General features: G+C 41.8%; 1 protein-coding gene across 1 annotated transcript in view; it reads left to right on the forward strand.

Moving 5' to 3' along the window:
- Positions 1–22996, forward strand: part of oxct1a (3-oxoacid CoA transferase 1a) — a 42555-nt gene that overhangs the window by 7386 nt on the left and 12173 nt on the right. Inside the window, exons 6-13 of the mRNA XM_079160911.1 lie at positions 168–274; positions 980–1040; positions 12652–12759; positions 13037–13151; positions 13672–13766; positions 14325–14373; positions 15515–15587; positions 16827–16902. Coding sequence (XP_079017037.1) covers positions 168–274; positions 980–1040; positions 12652–12759; positions 13037–13151; positions 13672–13766; positions 14325–14373; positions 15515–15587; positions 16827–16902 — 684 coding nt within the window. The remainder of the gene's footprint in view (positions 1–167; positions 275–979; positions 1041–12651; positions 12760–13036; positions 13152–13671; positions 13767–14324; positions 14374–15514; positions 15588–16826; positions 16903–22996) is intronic.

Raw genomic sequence — 22996 nt, forward strand, 5'->3', positions numbered from 1 at the left:
ATGCGTCGCCACGGATGTTTGTCATGTTATTGATTTTCTTGTGTGAAAAAATTAATAAAAAATCAGCAGCAATGACTAACCTCGGTCTGGACTCGCATATCTGGGCCAAGTCTGAAAATGCTGCATCCGGCGCCACTCACTCTTTGAATTGGGTTGACATTGTACAGGTGCGGGAGTTCAATGGCAGGCACTACATCATGGAAAAGGCCATAACTGGAGATTTCGCACTGGTCAAGGCGTGGAAAGCTGACAAGGCCGGAAACATTATTTTCAGGTAACGAACGGATGAAATGGAATATACCAGTATTTATCTAGTAAAGGATTCGGGTCCTTCCTGCCTCAAAGCACATTAGACTGATCTCTATCACCTTGCTCGTGTTTGCACAACAATCTGCACATGATGCCAATGTCATGTGGCGAGAGTGAAACAGTTTAAGGAAAGGTCGGGATTGGTTTTCATTGAAGATGTTCTTCAATGGAAATTCAATTATTTGAACCTTGAACTTTTATAAGATCTTTGAGGGATGTACTGTATGGACTGATTCTAGCAACATGATATGTTTGTTATCATATCATATCAGCATCAGCTTCTATATCTTGAATTATTCTCACAGCACACTCGTTTCAGGTTAGGTTTAGTATCATCACTGATCATTACTAACAGTGTACATGGAACAACGTCAGAAAAATCCAGATAATCAATCACTCATTAAGTTAATGGATATCCTCGTCAGTCTAAATTCAGTATTGACCCTCCATCTACCATCAGTAAGGTAATTTGCGCCAACCAATTAGTAGATGTAGTAAAGTATTTCTCCACAAGAGAGCGGTCTCTTCCAGTAAACTGACATGCCGTACCAGATGCTAGATATGGGACATTACACTGAGAGTTTTTGCGTTTACTTGCTCATCTCTGCCTTTTTAATTGAAATATTATTATTTGTTTTCATATCACTTCTTTCTTGCTCTCCTCTGTCAGGAAAACAGCCAGGAACTTCAACCAGCCCATGTGCAAGGCAGCCAAAACCACCATAGTTGAGGTATGAATTTCCAACAACACGGACTTGGGCTTTCCTTTTAATGGTTTTCATGTGTTATGTAGACTTTCCTTTTCTAGGAATTTAGTTATTCTGGCCCTTGCAGCTGAAAGTCGCTCTCCTGCTGTGTGTGTTGTTATCTGAGCTTCTCCTTGCTTTGTTGACATAGCCAGGCCGGCACGTTAGTGCACGTTAGTGCACGTTAGTGCATGTGAGCGTGCCCCACTGGTTAGCTCACGGCCGCCGCTCTGCACTGCTCTCATACGGTGGTTGCAGCTGATAAAGCGTGTGTAGCACCCACCTTCTGGTCACCCCTCTGGTGAACACTGTTAGCTCTGTCAGCACTTTTGCGATAGATTGCACTGTTAGCACCGTTAGCTATGCGCCTCTGGCTCGCCATCGACATGTTTATAGCCGTTGAGACAATCGAAATACTCCCAATCTCGTATTCTGCACCTTTTAATTTCCAGCTCCGCCTGGAACTGGTCTCATATGAGCGTGTGAATGTGTGAATTTGTCTTTCAACAAACTAAATCAGCCGGCCACCTACATCAGAAGAATATCCATGTGGATTAAGAAACATTTTAATTATGTTTAACTGTAGATCATGAAGGAAATGGTGTAAATAAAAATGCCATTGGCATTTGAACCCAACCGCACAAAGTCTGTAGTCACCTAATCACCCGTAACGGAAGAACAACAACACAGTCATCATCAAATGGATGTTATCTAACCAACCTCAAACGACAAGGTAGAGGAAAAAAAAGAAAAAATCCTTTTCACACTCGAGGTCAGAAGCAGAAATGTGAGACGGGCATGTTACAGGTGTAAGGCCAGATGTGTTATGGTCGTGGGATGAAAGGATCACTTGGAATTGGAATTGGTTTATATTCATCTGAAAATAACTCTTAGACCTCAGATTATGAAAAGATTAGAAGTTCAAAGATCTTCGCCTCAATCTGTATGACCGAAAACAAAGTCTGAACGTCCTGCTATCTCTGGGATGTCTGTGTCATCCTATCTGTCTGGTCACCCACCTGTCTTGCTTTTGATTGTCTAGAAATGTGATCGCTCATTTCTTCCCTCTGTGTCTATGCGTGTGTGTGTGTGTGTGTGTCTCTCCAACACACAAAACGGCTTCACACCTCCCATATAGACACCGTTTGATTAAGAGAGCAGCCGGGAGAAAAACTGCGTGTGTGAAAACCATAAAACACAGGAGGCGCTTTCAGAAAATAAATGGGTAGCGAAGGGGCTCTCATAAATCTAAGTGGGTTCCACAAAGCACATTTTCAATTATTTCACTGTTGCTGGAGATTTAGTTTTCTGTTGATTAGAAATGTGTGGGACCAAATGGGGAGGGTACATTTTCTCACTATACAGCCGTATAGAGAGCCTTTTAAAGTGGTAAGTAGCACAGGTATATTTAAGAAGTCTTAAGATGGTATTCTGCACTATTTCCCATCGTGCCTGACTAACCCACTGCGTGTGTGCTGACGACACCCATGATGCCGATGATGGACATCAATGAATTGTGGACAGTCAGTTCTATGTGGAAAAAGAAATTAGCTAATTTTCTTTTAAAGGGATAATAAGACTAGTCACTCTGACGGCAGCAGCGCCACCAAGAAATGTGTCTGTGTGACGTCTGCTGGAGTTGTAATGTAGACGGCGGTGACATGAATGATAATGCAGCTTTGCTTAGACGGCTGCTTTATGAGATGCAGGCATAATTGGTTGGATTTAACCTGCTTCAACCTCTGTGCACCCAGAATCATCTGCTCGGGGGTATGTTTGGTGAGTGGAGAGGATGAAATAATTGTTTCATGGGTTTAGAGACCCAGGCTGCGTATTTTAGTTTTTTTTCTGAAATTGTTTTTGTGGCGTTTCTACTTGCATACAGTGGCAGGAATGGAAAGAAAGAGAGAGGGAATGACGTGACAAGTTAAATGTGAGATTTAGATCCCACGTTGTCACAAGCTTCCAGGAAGCACTTGACCTGCTTGAGTTAACAAGCACCGAGAAAAGGTTATGGACCAAGCAGCTTCTGCCAACTCTCATGTATTCAGAAATAATACATTTTTCAACAAGGACACAGTGTACAGTCTTTTAGTTGAGAACTAGACATTGGCGTGGAGCCTAAAGAAATTATAAATTGCCTATTTGTAAAAAGAAGTAATGTCTCAATCAATTAACCTTAACCAAAACGCAGTCCTCACCCTGTCACAGATCGTCTTATTTTTGGAAAGCAAAGCTCTGCGTTTGCATCTGAACTTAAATTAATCCATTTTAAAAAGTAATTTTATGTTCCTTGCCAGCACTAAAACCAGACTGTGTCAGTTTCATCCGAGTCTTTGAAGATTTTGCATTTCACTCCTTATTTCACATCACGTTCTAATAACAAATAGTCCTTTCAGACACTTGTCATCCACGGATCAACTCAATGCTTCTATCCGCTGGGGCATTCACTGTCAGTGGTGCTTCGGTCTGACAAACAATATCAAACAGGTTTTTTTAAACGTTAAATTGGAATTCGGTACATTTCAAAACTTCCTTACATCGTGTGGTTATTGATTTGATGTTACTTGCTTTTTGAAAATATAACAACAACTGAAAAGTGAGGTCTCTTCCTCATTTGATACTGATTCACTGTGTGCTCATGTCAGATGCATACAATTTTTGTGGAATTTGAAATGAATTCATATTTCAAAAGTGTATTTGGAATGATATTCATTAGTTGTGCTAAGCACTTGGAATCCCGTTATAGCTGCCTGAACACTTTCTCTTATCATCCTATCGAGGTCATTTATCACACGGTTTCTACCATTCTCTATGGCAGTGCAGGTAACATAAGAACATTATCTATGACAGGCTTATTTAGTCGTGACAATAACATGATGGGCCTGTATTGCAATACCCATTAGGAACCTTTTTATGTCTGATACTGAAGCAATTACCATCTCTCTGAAAATAAATGTATCTTTTAGGATTCAGAGCATGCTCAGTCATGAATATGGCGAGGTGCTGTCAACATTGACCCTGCTCTCTCGGTGCACTCGTTAAGGCCGGGAAAGGATTCAACAGACGGACTCAGGTGTTTTTCTGAAGCCATTCGTGTAACTCGCAGCCCGGGCCAGCGTGCGGCAAGCTCTCTGACGATCATGTTGCAGAATAAGCTGCTTGTCTGCTGCATCAGATTCATTTCTCTGTAGCTCCTGAACAGCTGGAGCCTACCTGGCTCCAGCTGTTCAGGAGCTAAGCAATTCATTGTTGTCAAAGGGCAAAAAAATGTCAGGACATTGCGGCGGGAGACTGACCGGACTGAGGAAAATTGGGTAGAGTAAAGATCATGCACTTGTCACATTCAGTTAAAGGGCAGCAACTTGGACAGCACATACAACAAGGCCAGAACAGCTTGGCTGATTTATCTGATTCATTCCAGATTCAATTCAATGTTTTCTTCAAAAAATACTTCATGAAATTAATTCTCCTAATCAGAGTCAAGGAAATGCCAAAATATCCATAACGCCACATTGAAGGGCGTCAAAGTAAGTTCCATAAATACTGATGAGTTTCCGCTTGACACATAACGCCGGTGCCCAATTAGCCTCTTGATTAAAAACATGTCGAGCCGACCCACTGCTGCCGAACAGTTGTTTTAATTAGCTCGGCTTGACCTCCTAACTTGCAAAATGAGATGACTGTGTCCGGTTTATGTGTTTTACAAGTTCTTAACTTACACTTATGACTCTGTTCTTTGAAAGGCATATTCAATTGAAATATTTACATACTTCATATCTATAACTGTCAGTCATCAAAATATCTTGTTTGCCTCAGGCTCAGTGAATGGGTGTTTAATCCATTAGAGACGTATAGATCGGTAACCTGGTGACTCCACTTCTGTACGACATTAATGGTATAATCTGGGAAGAAACAAACTTCTAATATAAATGACATCATGATACATGAGCCATTATAAAGAGATCAAACTGTGACGATACCCACCACTACGGCTTCATTCCTTCAGGTCAGTAACCACTGGCACATCATTGTAGTCCTCTATTATATTTATTTATTTATTTTCTTACTGGATCTAAACTACAAGAGGCAGGAGGGGTCTCAGAAAACAAGAAAACACAAAAAGCACTTTGAAAATGACTAGATCATCAACAGCTCCTGTCATGGTTACTAGGCAACCAAACCCTGCTATTCAATTGTTCAATGTTCCACGGATTCCAGCTGGTCCAGTCATTCCCTTATCACAGTTACAGTGAAGGCCCCCATTGCATTGTGGGATGCAATACACCAGAGACCGGATCAAAGCAGTGGTTTCTGCTGTTGTTCGACCATCAGTCACGGTAAATGACTCAACTGTATTCTGTCACTGTGGCAGTGCAATGCAGCGGCGTGGGTGTTGGTGTGTGCACAAAAACAACCAACCAGTCATGCATGAATTTAATGAATGTATTTGTCACTATGTTCTTTTACCAAGCTAGAGGTCTAATTGGGTATAAATGACCTCCGTCCCCCAGGGTTTCACCCTTAACCTCCCACTGTACATTTGTGTTGAAACAGAAATGGCACACATTTGCGAAACACAGGAAACCGTAGTGTTGGCAAATAATTATGAATCCACTCATTTCCCCCATAATTTCCTGCATTAAGAGGTTCATGAATTAGCTTTCGTGAACATAAGATGTGCAATAAATGTCATGATTTGACATTGACTTTTTATGCCTTTGCAAAACCTGGCACAGCAGTGGTGACTACCTGCACCTTTAAGGAGGCCCCTCCTGCAGGCTACAAGTACATTAAAAAAGCATGCAGCTCTGGGCGTAGCGGGGGGGGGCTGTCAATATATGCTGCTTTTATCAGGTTACTTTTGGCTGAACTGCAGGTCCCTGATTCTTCCAGCTGCTATATGCCTATTTCCAATACGCCGGCTAATTAGCTCTATTTATAGACCACCAAAGGCACATTTATATACTATTTTTCAAATCTCCGCATGAGCTTGTGCCCCACTTTTTCCAGGCTGGTGGTACTTGGTCCTTAACCTGCTGGACTGCCTCCCACTAACATATGTACATGGACCCACCCATAAGCATGGTCATACCATTGATCTTACATGAGCTTGTTTGATTTTTGGTGTGCATTATATATATAAATATGGGTGTGGTTGCCACTTATCAGAAATCTGACCTGACGTAGGATGGAAACATAGTCATTAATTAATATTTTGGCATGGAGTAGTTTGCAGGCGCTACATTTTTCCTAATTGACGCTGTTCTGATAGACTTGCACCTACGTGATGTGAACATGATTAATCTTCTTCATACCGTTGTGAACGATGTCGGGAGATACAGTGACTTAAACCCTGAGTAAAAGATGAAGAGCGATGAGTAAGGAAAAGTCTGCTAGCCGATTGGCTAATTCATGCAGTGTAAAATGCCATAGGCATTCACTGCCCTGTCTCAGAGCTGCTATGTGAAAGCCTTATTCGTGTTGACTTTATAACACACTTGTATTGCACTGCAGGTGGATCTGTGTTTTGCTTTAGCAGGGCTTTGATATGAACATCCTCATTGTGCAATACAGTAATGGCACTTGTTTTGAGCCAGTATCTCTACAAAGGCATTGCACATTAGTCCTCATTTGTGACATACTATATAGTATGTCACACCAGCAATATTAATGTTTTCCTCAGTATTGTGTCACAGTTTTGGGTTTTTGGTTTTTTTTTAAACCTTGAGCTGAAACTTCTCCAGAGCAAATGGTGGTAATGACAGGGCTGGCTGAGCTACAACCAGAGCAAATTGCTGTAATAACAATGGACAGAGGGGAATGAAAGCCTTTGACATCCTTTTCCCCACAAGAGCGTGCGTATGCTCGTTTGTATGCATGCGAGAGAAGAAAACACTCTGCGATGACACTGATAGCAATGACATTGCACTAGCATATCCATTTAGCTGATACTATCTTGAGATTGTGAGACTACACATCGATTCATGAATAAGCAACCTTGATAGTGATGGAGGACAACTCAATTCCTTTATAGAAGCCTTGGTAGAAATACAGTCACACACCACGAGGTGAGCTCATGAATGAACTCGTATATACAGCAGCAGGCGTGATAATGGTAGCCGAGTTACAAGACCAGATACTATTCTACATTCATGTGTCAGTTCTCTGAAACTATGGCTGTCCATTTCGGCACGGGTGCATACATTTGTGCACATACTAAACATCCAAATCATACTGGCGTCTGATTAAAGTAGTCGACTGAATGTAGTCTGTGGGCTTGCAGCTGCTCTGCTCAGGCATTAATTCAAACAGATAAAGTCTCAAAAGAAAAGCTGATTCATATTTAAGAACTAGTGTATCTTACAGCTTACCTTTTTAGGGATCTTGATAGCAGTATTTGCCCGTCTGCACCGCCAAATAGAGGCCAAACAGAGCAATTGGTGATGGCATTGACTTGAGGAAGCCAGTTTCGACATAGACTTAAATACACTTGCAATGCTGACATTTACTGACTGATACTAAAGCCAGTAACAACCCGCATGGCTCGTTTAATAATCAGCTGTACTGCAGGTCTCTGTAGAAGGGTTTTCAACAGAAAGGCAGAAAAGAGGAGAGTATAGATTTTAAAAAAAGAGATGATGGGAGCTAGCAGAAGAGGAAGACTGATTTGCTAAACATATTCACAAACTGAATGTTTGAAATGGTAAATTTGCATGTTACGCGCTGTGACTATATGTTCAAAGTTCTGTGATGGCTGCCTATCATCTGAATCTGACGCTGGCTGCACAGAGGCTTAAGTGCTCTTTGAAATGTAAACATTACCATTTGAGCTCGGACTGGAGTTTGAAATCCTTCTGACACAATGTCCTTTGGTGTGCAGTGTGTGTCCTTCGAAACATGTATTTTTAGTTCCTATAATGTCGTCAGGGTTTGCATTGGCTGGCTGTCTCCTATTTCCTGGATGCCATGAAGGCTGTCATAGGCGAGGAGAGTTTCCACTGAGAGGAAGCAGATTGCTCATGTTGTCAGTATTCTGGGTTAGAGGATGGAGCCGGAGCTGATCCTCGAAAGCGGCAGCATAGCATGGCCAAGTGCCCGCATACACAAACAGAGACATACGCACACTGGGAGGAAGATGGAGAGGCTATAAATACACAGGATAATGAGAGTGTGGTGTCACTGTCATCCTCTTGCTCTGTTGCCCCTAACCACGCCATCTCTTTCTCCGGACTGTCTCATATCAGTACGCACACAAAACACGAACATGATGGATCGTAAAGTCAGGTAGCTTTGCAATTATAGTGTTGGCCACTGAGGATTTTACAGTCTGTAATATCTGTTTGTCAAGGCGTTATACAGATCTGATTTAACACTTAAAATTGACTATTCAATACTCAGAAATAAGTTATTAAAGCTACTTCAAGGAACTTTCATTTTGTTGAATTTGGCGGTCCCTATGGACAAAAGTGGTAGTGTTTTTGGAGCCCCAGAGTCCGTTTAGAAAATGTCTCATTTTACTGCAGCAGGGTGTGATAGTCTGATTGCTGGGCCCCCCCAAGTGGGCCCAGCAATATGTCCTGGGTCTCCACCAGCGTTGTGCCAACACCAGCGCTTTGATTCTAGCCGAAGGAGATAACACTACTGCCGGGCATTGGGCTGTCACCCTCCCACCGGAGCTTCTGGCGGCAGGCGGAAGGCAACCGCAAAGCCTTGTCTGTGTCGGTCAGCGGTGGGCTGGTCGCTGCCGGAGGCCCCTCTAGAGGCCCCGCTGGAGTCTGAGCTGAAGGAGTTTCTGGTGAACCTGCAGGATTTCATCTGATTTCGCGCAGAATCCAACCTGGTGGCACCTATAACAAGCATTAAGAATAACTATAGAAAAATAGCCAATCCTCTCTCTGATTGTTTCCATTTACTTATGTTGGTCATAAAGAGTCACCAGTATTAAATCGAGACCGTTAAATAACCAGTTTAACGTTCCTCACTAATGGATAGAATAGTCACGCGGCAGTAGTAGTAGTAGTAGTAGTAGTAGTACTAATAGTAGTTGTAAAGCGCCTGGTGGTGCGTACTGCGTAGTATAGACTGGTGTTATCGGTGCTCCCAAGCCTTCCAAAATAAAATAGCCAAACAGCTCCTTGCCAGATTGAAATAAGATTTGATGTAAATATTTATAGTCCCTAGCAGAAGATTCCTCAGTATCCTGGTGACAACCAGACCTCCGCTTGTATTACCTCCATCAGGCTAAATTTCCACTTCCACTTAAGAGAGCAAACATTTGCTCGGTAAATGTTGTTTCAGCGTGCGCACTAGATGTTGAAATTGCTTGTTCACCAGAAGATACTGATGACAAATGACCAAAATTTGATTAAATGTGTTGCGGGTCAATGATCATCAGAGGAAAAATGTAATTATCCTTTGGCACAACCCTGGGAAGATAAGGCATTCATTTAAACCACTGCCCTTTTTAATAAAGGATGTAATGAATATAGTAGCTTTTAGAAGCTGGCAGATTACTTATTTATTTATTTTTGTTAGAATTATCAAAATGATCATGCCGATATGATCTCACATTGTTTATTTGGTGCACGTATGCCAGATGGTCAATAGGGGCGTGATCAGCTCCAATGAATACCTTCGCTCAGAGCATTGAGTGTGATTGGTACTGAAGTGTTGTCTGGCTGCATCTCAATTCCTGTCTGAAAGCATGCTGGTGTTTTTCACTCACCGATCATTTTTTGGTTTTAGTTCCATGCGCTTGAAAATGCGGTCGACTGTATATACAGCACTTTTAGTTTTTATCTTGTTTTAGCACACATTTCTGATAAACAAGGCACATTTCCAGCTTTGTTTAATAACCGTAGAGAAAACAATGTATGCAACACCGCTGTTGGTGGTTTATTCTAGGAATCTGCGAGCATTGTGATCCAATCAGTTTGAGAGTAACACGATTTGACAAAGCTAAAAAAAAAAAAAAAAAAGGCTTGTTGTGTCCCCGTAGGCCACTTTGATTCCCTCTGTCCTCCTGCCAGCTCACTTCATGCCTGGCTCTGCTCTCATTGATCTGAAAATCACTCTACAGTTACAGGAATATCAATGTGTCTGTGCGTGTGCCTGTTTGCTTGCTCCACACACCTGCTCATTGGTGTGTGTGTGTGTATCTGTGTGTTATTCTTTTGTGTGTGTGTGTGTGTGCGTGTTATTTTTATTATTTCATTTCAATGCTTTATTCGTCCCCGTCCATTGAACCTCCTGTCTGAACTGCATCTGAGCACCGGTGCAGGCAGGACACATCACCTAGATGAAAGGAGCAGGAGGCTTTTTTATGTACTCGGCACATTTAAATTGTATGAGCTTGTTATTGTGCTGCGACTTAGCTACGGAAGGCTAATTGAAAATCGAGCTGAATACATAGTTTGTTTTTGTGTGTTTTGACAACCAAAAAACTGAAACTGAAACTCGTCCTTGACGTGCAATTTCTTTTTTTCACTGTTGCTGTTGGTTTTTGAGGGGCACGCTATTTGACCTTTAGATCGAGGAGACAAAATTTACACCATCAAATATTTGCACCCCAGTCTTCCCTATGTTCTCCCTGTAACTGTTTTATAATGTGATGAGCTCAGTCTTGCTTGATGAAGATGTCTGTGGAAATCATCACTCTCACAAAAGACAGATCAAGCCCCCAGAGGAAGATGTGGGCGGATGTGTGGGACCGCCGTATCAATTCTCTCGCGCTACCAATCTCATCTCGCATGGCCTCGTTTTCACTGCGGAGCATCAGAGATTTACCATAACCCGACCGAGGGAAGCCAGAAAAGGAGTCTTAAAATCACTCTACAGCCTTGAGTGGCCCGAGCTCACCACAGACCAAAGCCTGCGTATCCATGACAACGCTAAGATGGGATCCACTCTTTGCCATTGACTCCTCTCAGTCAGTGCCGAGTGCTGAGGGAGGAAGTAGAGATAAGGAGAGATTCAATTCAATTTGCTCTGAACGGCTGCTTGCCCCTCATGTAAATGGAATAAGTAGGTTACACTGTGAGGCTGCACAGGAGCGTAAAAAGGGAGGGCGAGAATTATGTTGTCATGGTTAAGTCCCCTTTTGGTCCCTAAAGATGTGACGATAACTCTTCTTTTTCCATTTAATTTAGTGTAGATTCCAAGTGCTCCCCCCCCCTTGATGCATCTTCAGAAGGAAAGAAATTGCACCTCCTTCCTCTTGGGGGTCTCTTCTATCTATCTATCTATCTATCTATCTATCTATCTATCTATCTATCTATCTATCTATCTATCTATCTATCTATCTATCTATCTATCTATCTATCTATCTATCTATCTATCTATCTATCTATCTATCTATCTATAAGCACAATCCGTCCTCTAAATCTAATCTGATTCTTCCGTTTTAATAACGCAACGTACAAATGTAAGCATGACATATGAGTTTTTAGGAGCTAGAGCAGGCTAAAACGGGCGGCGAGATTGAGTGGAGCCCACACATGCTGTCCCTGAACACCTATGTAAGTTGAGGCTCAGTTTATAGCAGTTCCTAATGTTACCTAAGGAGGAGGGCGCAGGTGCGTTTGTTCTGGGATTTCTATCCCAGGCATGTTGACCGAGCTCAGCTTAAATCAATAGCCACTTCCATCCGTCTTGTTCGTCGGACAGAAATAACCCTTTATGTACACTCTTCGTCTGCTGCTGGCCACTTTCTACAGAGAGGTGGTGCACTTCTGTCTCGGAGTCAGGAATATATTGCTTAGTCGATTACTGACGCACAACATGCTGCCATATTAAAAGTGATTAAAGTGTTAATGGGGTGTATGTAGACAATATACATGGCCAAGGTTGTAGCAGCTCCACTGAGAACCAAAGAATAAGCTGAGCTGTAAATGTCGTGAGAGATTCTTGAGGCCGGAGTGTGTGGAATAGACCTGAAAATATAGATATGTAGCTAAACATTGTATGTTTCTTTTTTTGGTTCGACCAAAATCCTCCCAACACCAAAACAATCTCCCCCACTCTCCATCTCCTTTGATCTCAGGATCAAGCTCTGTCCCCTGGGCCCCGGTGTGTCTGATGATCCTCCTCTGTTTTTAGTCACACAGGCTGGTTTTGAGTACACAGACAGCTTTCAGTGAACCCGGTGGCGTTGCTAAAAGAATGAATGTAAGACTCTCCCACAAATATTTACCTTGCCTTACTACATGCCGGTAGCAGACATTTTAAACCAGTGAGATCATATTTGCTGTGCAAATGTCTGCTTGTGCGTCACCCTCAGAGTTGTTTGTAGCTCAATTTAGGATTTGATATCAAAGCAAATTTGAAAAGTCTGCTGTATTGCTTAAAATAACGCTTAAGCTTCCTTTTCTTTTGGGCATTAAAAAATACCCAACAACCTAAAACTCAAGATAAATGCTTGAGATAATAACCCCGCAAAAGCAGAACGAGAGAAACTCTTGGTCTTCAATCAGTTAATCTGTTCAATTTCATAGCTGGGTAGACGGACGTCATTTCCTGGCAGCGCACTTCCACCTGTGCGTGGGTTCCTGATCTGATCTTTAATCTCAATGGTCGTGTTCATCCCTCTGTGTAGGTGGAGGAGGTGGTGGATGTCGGGACCTTTGCTGAAGAGGACATCCACATACCCAGCATCTACGTCCACAGGGTTGTCCAGGGAGCCAGCTACGAAAAAAGGATCGAGGTACAAAACCAGGCCTACACAGAACATACATATCCATTCTCTCTATCGTGTCTGAATTATGTGAGTCACTTTATTGAAAATCATGATTAATCCTTTAACAGCAAAGATGAGTCAACCCCTTTCTGACGAAGCCATTGTAGCAGGATTTCACATTTCCATCATTGTTCAGAAACGCACATGCTAGCTCTTCTTATTCATATGTGTCTTTATGCTCAGCCAGAAATATCCTCTCAGCATGCTGTCTCCCTGATCCTCGTATATTCCTGTACGCTTCCAGAAACGCACGGTGAAGAAAAGCCAAGAAGAGAAGCCCAAACCAAAGAAGGACTCGGATATTGTTCGGGAAAGGATCATTCGCCGGGCTGCTCTGGAGTTTGAGGATGGGATGTATGGTATCCTTTAAAAAGAATTCCAGCAGCGAGCAAATCCCCAAATCACATCACGTTGTGCTCTAGGTTCCTCCCTTTAATTAAGTAAAACCTCTTTCTTTCTGTACAGCTTTTTTTTTCAACACACATAATGAATAATTGTTGCCTGTGTGCTCTTGATTGCACTTTCAAATAACTTTTTTTTTCTCAGCAGTTTACTTTTACATCTTATTGTGATAGCTTTGGTCCTCATGGCTGATGGCTCAGTGGCTGATTTATTATTAACCCGTCCCTGATTTCTTTTCCATTTCACTGTCCCCTATAGTTCAGCATGACATATTTGGTATGTTGGAAATGTTGTGACTTCATAGCTCTGTGGAATCTTTCAAACTTACACCAAAATGTCCACGGTATGCTCTCTGGTGTACGGTTGTTTCTGTTAAAGCAGCTTTCAAATCAATGCTGAGTATGTTTCTGTAATACCTGCTTCACAATGCATGACTACAAATGTAATAGTTGCCATCTTTAACAAAGAGCCAAACAGCCAACCTCGGTATCGGTATCCCCATGCTGGCCAGCAACTTTATAAAACCAGACATCACCGTAAACCTCCAAAGTGAAAATGGAATTTTGGGACTGGTAAGACACCTACAGAGAGCTTTCCTCCCGCTCCGGCTTCAGTGCTTCCAATCTGAACTAAACAAGCTAATGAGCAGCTTATTTTCCATCCTGTGTGGAACATTTTTAAACTGAATTGTGCTCTGAGCATGTAGCAAGACATTTTAAATGTGCTGGGTTTGCCAGATTGTGGCAGGTCGACTTTCTCTTTCATTTTTCTGTCTCGCGATCATTTCTTGCTGACAGAGCCTTCAACAAAGGCTGCTGCTGCTGTAGAATGACTTTTTGGCAGGAGAAAGTAGGCGCCTATGCTAATGCCTTATTTGTCAAAGTTTCTTTTGATTATGAATGCCAGTTTTAAAGAGATACTGCTCTCTTCTCTCCTCCCCTCTCCATGCAAAAGGATTGCTCCTTTTGTTGGGCACAGAGAAAATCAATGTCTCATCCAATCACCAACATGTGATTGTGTCTTTCTCTCCTTTGAAGGATCATGGCTGGTGAGGCTGAGTGACGAGTGAGAGTATGTGGCTGCCTCGCCTGTGCGCACATTCTTGTTTATCTTCATTTCTCTCTGCATAGGGCCCGTACCCCACTGAGGATGCAGTGGATGCAGACCTGATTAATGCTGGTGAGGGTTATCCTAATCAGTTCTTCACGATGATAAATCTATGTATATGTAAAAATCCAACTAAATTATGGATTGATTAAAAAACCTTTTCGGTGACAACTGATTTCCTGCATTATACACACACACTTTTTGATGAATGTGTGTGTGTGTGTGTACAATGGATTTTCTATAAAGTAATTTAAAGTTTGATCCAGATCCACTTTTAAAGTGATATTAACCTCTATGCTATGTTAAATCAATCCCAATATTTTGTTTTTGCCAAATAGATTCATAGAGATGCACTGATTGATCAGCTGCTTATCGAAAGCAACTGTTTTTCAGCTGATCGGTCATGAATGGTGACCGGCCGATCAGTCTCACATTTTCGGTATTTTTGCCGTTCACATTTGCACGCTTGTGCCGCCGCCACCAGCGCATGATAGTTTTATGTTGGCACACATCGGCACAGACAGTAACGTCACAGCCACAAACAGCCATAACATGTTGCTGGTGTGAAAATGTTTGAGTGTAAGTGAAGAAGACATAAAGCTTTTAATCACCACTGCAAGTCCAAAATAAACTGTGGAGGAACAACCTTAAAATATTTGGAACAATAACATAATCAGACACTTATTATATTATTATTAATTTCAACGTATGCTCCTCAGAGTAATCTTGGGGACCGGCTCGCCTGCCAACAGCTCTGGCAGCACAGTCTGCTTATAACTGAGTTAAAAGCTAACGTTAACGGAGGTTGCGTTGACTTGCATTATGATGCATTCAAGCTCTATCCAATAAATATATTGTATTGGTTGCAGGTCAATTATGTTATGATGTGTTCAAATTTAATTTTGTAAAATTTAATTTTTGCCAAGAAACTTGAGTAAATACAGTTTGTTTGAACTGCAGTTTATCAGCAAGATAAAATAGATATTCGAGAGGGAACCTGTTGGCAATAACAAAGCTAAAGGATACAATTTAGAATGTTCGACAGGTTACACTGACTTCGGGAAGGTTGAAATAACTTTTCGGGATGGTGGTGAAAAAAGCCTGACTGTCAATTTCTTAGAAAGAAAATCGGAATCGGCAGGTGAGACTTTTAAAAGAAAATTGCAGCTGCTGCATCTCCATGAATTAAACATGTCAGCTGTCTGTTCCGCAGGGAAGGAGACTGTCACGGTGCTCCCGGGAGCTGCCTACTTCTCCAGTGATGAGTCATTTGCCATGATCCGAGGGTAAGGCCACAACACTGAAGCTTTGAAAACGTATTTACTAACTCTAACTCAGATATGCCTGACCTTTCATAATTGACATATACATAGCTTATTGATCTCTAAAAAAAAATAAAAAATCGTGACACTACTGGTCACTTCTATGACCTTGTGGTGCAGTTTATGCTGAAAAAAACAAAACAACAAACACTTTTCTTTTTATCATTTTCTCAGCAAATATTTCCTTAATTCCCTAGTTCTATCCCCTGCACCATAAGCCAGCTCTCACCATTGGGATTGAGATAGCCACGATTTGCAACACTGCATATTAAGAAATAGCCACGTCACCACTCAGGATATGGATATGTCACCAGTACAACCAGACAGCAGCCATGCCAATATTCCCAAGGTCCCCGGTTTTTATTGATTTGCCAGCTGTCTGAAATTTCCCACCCGCACACCCTGAAGCATCAGTTCTGTTTGTCCACCACCCAGTGGAAATCCAATAGTGCTCATAAATAGTGCTGTCTAGTCACACTGGCAGGGAGCGAACCTAACCGTGTGTGTGCGCTCGCTGTTGTGCGAACACCGTTAAAGAGGCCAGAGTCACTGAGGGAGAATAACACAACCTGATGGATTGTGAGATGAGTGGCCTCAAATACTAATCCAGCTTCTTCTCATACTGGGATGACTCGTACGTCTTCGTCACAAACCGTGATCACTTCTTAGCCTCTATGTGTTCGTCTATGACTTCACGCCTGCTATGTGTCGCCACCTGAAATGGAGGAACAATTAAGGAAGTTACTGTAGGCAGCAGTGCCATAAACCCTGGTTTACATCTATGCAACTGCAAGCATCCTAACAATGCTCCCACCTACTTAAAAGGCAGGTAGGAGAACTCATTATTCAGGAGAAACAGGAGGAAAGGAAGGAAAGGTGCTAAGAAGATACAGGAGTTTAAAAAAGGGATGAAAATAAAACCGTCTCACCAGCTTTTTACTTTTGACAAGTTCTGCTATCAACAGCAGAGATGGAAAGATGTTTTTTATTGTGAAAACATTTGTTTGTTGTTGTGAGAATCTATACTACCATCAATTATCACATATTTGTGTTTGTACTGTGTGTCTTGTCACAAGTAAACTGGCGGAAATGTGTCTATACTGTATGCATTTTCTGATGAGTGGACTTGATGAGTGAGTTCATGAGCTAAGAACTGATTCTGAAGTTGACAGCTGTCTTCTTCTTTTGTGTCATTCTCTGTAGTGGTCACATCAACCTGACAATGCTGGGAGCCATGCAGGTGTCAAAACATGGAGACCTGGCCAACTGGATGATCCCGGTAAGTTAGTTTTCTTATGACACACATCCATCTTTTTTTTTACGAACTCGCGCTTTCTGCTCCAGCTGCTGGGGGTCAACCCGCCAACATCAGTGCAAGAGGCGTGATACAAATGCTGCTTTATGAAGCATATAATAGCCAATAATGCACTTGACTTGAGGCTTTAGAATTAATGTAACAAAAATGTTTTAAAAATCTAACCACAATTACCGAGAGCCGACAGTGACTTCTTCAAATTGCTTATTTTGTCCAACCATCAGTCCAAACCCCAAAGATGTTCAGTTTGGTGCTATATTATTTATCTTTTGAGACTTAATTGTTAGCTCTTGTTTATTTCTATAGATGATGGAGCTGAAGCATTCCTCATAATAGAAGGTGTCTTTGTTGAAACCGATTCACAAATGTGCAGCCTTCGTAATTGCTATTCAAGAGCCACCGGTACATGCTTGTCAGGGGGTCGAGGAGAAGGGCTTGTTTGGTAGCGTTACAGTGTAACGGCTGGCAGACATTATTGCTCGACGTTTCACCAGGTCAATTGGTCTTAGCACCACAGTGGCCACAGTCCTCCTCAGTGATTACTAAGGTCACAAACCCATTAAAAGACTGTTCACATCGCCGAAGGGCTCAACCAAGAAATGCCCCCCTGGCACACATCTGCTTTCTGCTTGACTTAAGTGTACTTGCAAGGTTGCTTCAGCCAGCGCATCATTTTATAGATGCGTCTCCTCTAAGCAGCAAAGTGGAGACGAGAGTGTCGGAAGATGTTTACATGCAGAGACCTTGAGAATAAAACGAACATGTTGCATTAGGAAGCTCCGTGCACAGAACTGCTGCTGTCGCTGGTGATCTCTACATTTTTCGACCTAATTAATTTTCTCTTTACCTCTCCAGTTGTACTTGTTTGTCCATGGTAATTGCTAATTAACCGGTGCTTGATTAAACATGTTGTGCAGATATTGAAGGCCTGCAGTGGAGCTGTTGCTCAGAAGCAGGGGGGTTTATCTTCTTTGGCCATTCTCGTGATAGACAGTTCGAACAGCAAAATGATGCAGCAGCACAGACAGAAATACCGCTCTGTCCTCACCTCCACATTCAATCTTCATTATCCCCCATTTCTTCAAAAGGATTGATGAGGAGAATTACATTTCCCACCTTCTAGGATAATGGAAATTATTCACTACCTAAGATGGGTACACGGCGTGAAATTGGAAATGTTTTACGTAGGAGTGGTGGATGCAGTACACTTAGCGCGATTATGTTGATTTTGAATGCTTCAAATATGCAAAATGTAGATGAATATTTTCTAGTTGAGGGCTTTAAAATGCATTTACATCTCCACTCAGTCTGAAACATCTGGAAAACCAATTGATAGCATTAGAATAAAGGATGGCATTTTGGCTTTGGTGTGCGGTTATATCATTTAGCTTCTGGAGCTTCATCAAGATGTCCTAAATGTATAAACGGATATCTTCTGTGAGTACCTCCTCACACATTTCTAACAGTCAGCCACACACTGTTTTTAAAATTTGACTTTTATCGATTTGGGCTGCCTCAACAGTGCTACTTCAGTTTTCACTTGCACCTTCAAATCTGAGAGGCAAATGAAGCAACAGTGAACATATTCAAATTGACCAAAGCAATACAGTTAAACGTAAGTAGAATTCAGTATGATAGTCGTGGACCTTCAACAGAGAAACGTGCGCTACATCAGAAATATATTCCAAAACTCCGGAGGCTCAGTATAACTGCAGCTTAAGTGCTACAATAACTCCAGCTACTGACTATTAAAATGTACTCTGCGCTCATGATTGGGCCTGATGCCGGCTTTCATTAAGGAGCTGCTTAAGAATATAGTGCATTTCACTTAGAACGCCGCACGTTTTCCTGCTGTATCATTGTAACATGTAACAGATTTCCCTGGATTGGTGGCCAGTTTGTCATCAGTTACAGTCCTACACACAAAGCTCTCAGTGTCACGTTCCCACGTACGTGACCGTTGTGTTAGATTACGCTGTGTTCACCGGTCGTACACTGTAAAATGTTAAGTATTCCAGTTACTTTGTGCGCGTCGTCCATTGTCTCCCCCCCTGATTCTTCTCATTAGTTGTCTGGGTAACGAAGGCTTGTGAAGGGGGTCATTTTCCGTGTTGTTTATGCCACCGTCTGAAAAGTGAACACTTGCTAAACAAATGAGGAAATCATATTCTGTTGTCACGGTAACAAACAAAAACATGCAAGCAAACCCCTGAGCCTACCACGACTAATACAGTGCTAGTCAGAGAATGTGTCCCTTGATGATTTTTGTCATGCAGTCATATTTTGGAACACCAATCCAATAAAAAGCTGTTTGCTTTTTAGTCAATCCTTTTGACTGATAACGGATGAAAAGGAAACAAGATTTTAGTTTTCTGAGTGTTCCCTCTCAGAGTACAGTGTGTAGGCACTTCTGTATGCAGAGGTCGCTTTGAAAAAGAAGGCCAGACTCTGAATTGCTACACCTGTTGCCCCACATTCGTGGACAGATGTTCTATGCACAGGAATTCACAGTATTTAATTGCACTTTCATCGCCTTCCATGCTTTACTCTTGTAAAATGCTGTATCGGCCTTTTATCTATAAATAGCCTGAGTTATATATGCCATTGATGGCTCAGTGAGAAACTGTCAACGTCTCTGCTCTCACATGTTATAATAGGTGTCATCTTAGGAGAGCTTTAACTTGAGTATTGTGTTATCTGGGTTCTGCATCGTGTATATGCTTAATGCATGTCCTTATGTGTGTCAGTACATTTAGTAAGACTGAGTACTTTCTTATGGGGGTATATTTTTTACTGGTATGTTCCTGTAGATACCATCATCATCTTTAAGTACTTTTCACATATCATATATGTAGCCTTGATATACTATTGTTGCATATATTTGATATACAATGTATTTCCTTACTTATATTTTATATTTGATTGACTGGTGTGAAATAAGTTGTGTGTGCTTGTACTGGATGTGTGTGTCTTTTTTTAATCGTGTCTTATCTGGGTTCTGCACCAATGAGACTGACTTTTGCGGCCCCCCCACATCATCTACACTTGTAAAGCCATTATATGAATGGATGTTCTCTAACGCACATTTAGTTGGCATACGTTTAGGATACTGTATATCCGCCTTTGGCAAGGATTCATTTCAAAGAGAGAGAGTTCAAAAAGCCAGTGAACAAGTAGAATGGATGTTTTGAAAACATTTCTGTGGGAAGACGGGCAAGAAGATGTTCTCATAACTGGTGCAGCGAAATAAAAACGCCCGGAAACCTTAAGTCGTGCACCGTTAGCAACCTGTGTTGAGGTAAGCACGGAAACCTGATCCCGATGTCCACAGTCCACACTCGAAGACAAACAAGACTCTGAGGCTTGTTCCGGCGAAGGCTTTGTGGTGTCGCACTATCAAATTGTCAAGTGCTTTGAGGGCTGTCTCAAAGACATTTTGAGCCCTCAATGCACACTTTGTTCATAAGCCCGCATTTTGCCAGAGGAAATTACCCACAATTCATAGCATTGTGACGTTAAAACGAGGGATCACCAAGGGAAGCTCGCAGGCTTTAAAGAACAACAACTGGTAAACAAAGACGCATGCTTTTCAGTGGTCAGTGTTTGTTCAGGGTTGTTTCAGTGTTTGTACAGTGTAATACAGAAGTGTTTCGACAATGTTCCCTATTTCTATAATGAAATTGTTTGCCAAAGTTGCCAATTGGCAAAATGCTCAATCTCTATCAAGATGATTTTGTCTATCTTTGACACTTGCACTACTGTCTTTTTCCTACTGTACCAAACCGGCACTGTGACCTTTGTGTAGTGTTAGACCCCTAAATTCAGCAGTTGAACAATAGTCGCAGTTTAGAAGGGCGATGTGTCACCGGGCATCTTCACCCCATGGTGCTAAGATTACAGCAGTCAAATGGACACAATCAGAGTGGTGAGGAAATTAAACACCCGTGGGCCAGCAAGGTTAATGTCATCAATGTTGCGCGAATTAAATAGCAAAATTATCCAGGCAACTAAGACTCACTGACAATCTTTTCAGTCCGATTTAGTGCCTTGCATGTTCTGCTGGCCTTTAAGTGTCATAAGAGTCTCCATATAGCCGTTAGTCAGAGGCAAGCGAATGCCAATCCTCCCAGCAATATAGGTCATGGACAATACTCGGTGAGCAGTGTTTTTTTCTCATAGTGTTTTCTATATACCAAGTTCGTAAGCATTAGAGAGACATTTGAGCACAAGCACACACACACACACCAGCTGAATTGTTGTTCCTGCATGCTTGGCTGCTGTCACTGCGATGCAACACAGGCACTGTGGCTGCATCATATCATTTCAAAGCTTGCATTCATTCAAAAGTGAATGGCCCATAACAATTCCAGTCACTTGATGTCTGCATTTTCAGTTGCCTGAAAGACGCAACCACTTCCTTTTTGATAGGAAACTGTGGTTCCAGCAGACATTTGGTTGCCCCAATAGCAAAGCATTTAATAATGTCCTTCAAATGCTAATTTTAGTTTTGAGTCTTTTATTGATCATACCCTGATTAGTATTTCATCACAGACGTGTAATCTTAAAAGCAGATGCCGACTTTGATAAATTACAGTTCAGTTGCTGGGTGGAGTACATTAGCAGCTGTAAATCCAGACGTGCTACCATCAGGTTTTTATCCCCCGAGGGCCTCTGCACACATCACCTAGCCCTTTGACTGTCAGTGCATTAACATTGATCATATGAAAAAGGACACGGTTTCCTTTTGGAGTATCATCTGAAGAGGCACTGCGTGTTAAATGGGTGTGTTTGAAGGTTAAAAATCAAAATAGATCCTATTTTAATCACATAGATGTTGTGGTTTTTATTTAAGGACGTTACGTTAAGCCACTTTCCGTTGGTGTTCTATAAGATAATACCGTTAAGTATATGAAATTAAAATGCAGCCTCTCCCATATCCTTAATCTATGCTCTTCCCTACGTTCTCCCCGCCTCCTGCCCTCTCCCAACCGTCCTTCCGCTCTCTGTTGATATCTTCTCCACCCAGCTGGCCTCCCTGGAGGCAGACAGTATCCCTACCGCACTTGGCATATATATCCGCTGGTTATCGAGCAGAGAGCAAAGCAGGCTCTTCACATGATTGATGCGCAAATGGGATTTTAATTCAGTTACTCAGCCGTCACCCTGTGGCCATATCTGCATCTCAGCCGTCCTTATTTGGAAACCTTCTGTATTGAACAAAACGAGGGACAATTTTTCACCCGGCTGGCAATGCTGTTGCTGTGATGATCTTTCAGATTGCTTTTTATTTTTGTACTTTCTTGACTCACAGACTGTGATTTTAATCTCACATTTTTGAAGATTTTCTTTTTTTTTATTTGATTTAATTTTGCTGAATTATAACAAGACAAAACATTTTGTGCACATAAGAGCATTGAGACATGGTTTAAAGCCCGTAGTTTAACCATTTAATCTAAGCAACTCATTAAAAAATGCTGAAAAGGGGAACATGGCTGTTGGCCGAAAGTTTGCTTCAATGCAGATGCTTTGCTGCTGGCTCATTGCTTTGCTGTTTTATTGTTTCCGCCTAAAAATGAGATGGTGGTCTCTGGATATTTGTTGATTGTTACGATTGTGATCTGTACAAGAAACTGTGGTCAAGAGTTAGAATAAAATAAAAAATGCTGCTATGAACGCCTTTTATTAAAAACGCCCAATACTGGAGTCCTATTGCTGCTGCTGCATCTTAGTCGACCATTAATACCTTTTGACCATTAAATAAACACTCAAGATGCTGCTGATCAAATTGTACCAAGATCCATGAGTTTTGATCACCTTGCTCCTACAAGTAAGGGTTTGGTTCACCCAATTACAAAACTCACCGCCAGTGGTGTCTATTCATGTAGATGGCTTTGGTTTGATTTGTTCAGGTTTTCAGATATCGGTCATTTCAGACATTTCTGCCGGTGTCCCAATACAAAGACGGTGGATGTCATTGTTTACTCCGCCAGGAGATAATGAGATCGGTCATGAGTGGAATGAGTGCTTGTGTGAGTAAATTAGTGTGCAGGTGTGTGCG

The sequence above is a fragment of the Pholis gunnellus genome (assembly GCF_910591455.1).
Source record: "Pholis gunnellus genome assembly, chromosome: 6".
NCBI classification, from domain to species: Eukaryota; Metazoa; Chordata; class Actinopteri; order Perciformes; family Pholidae; genus Pholis; species Pholis gunnellus.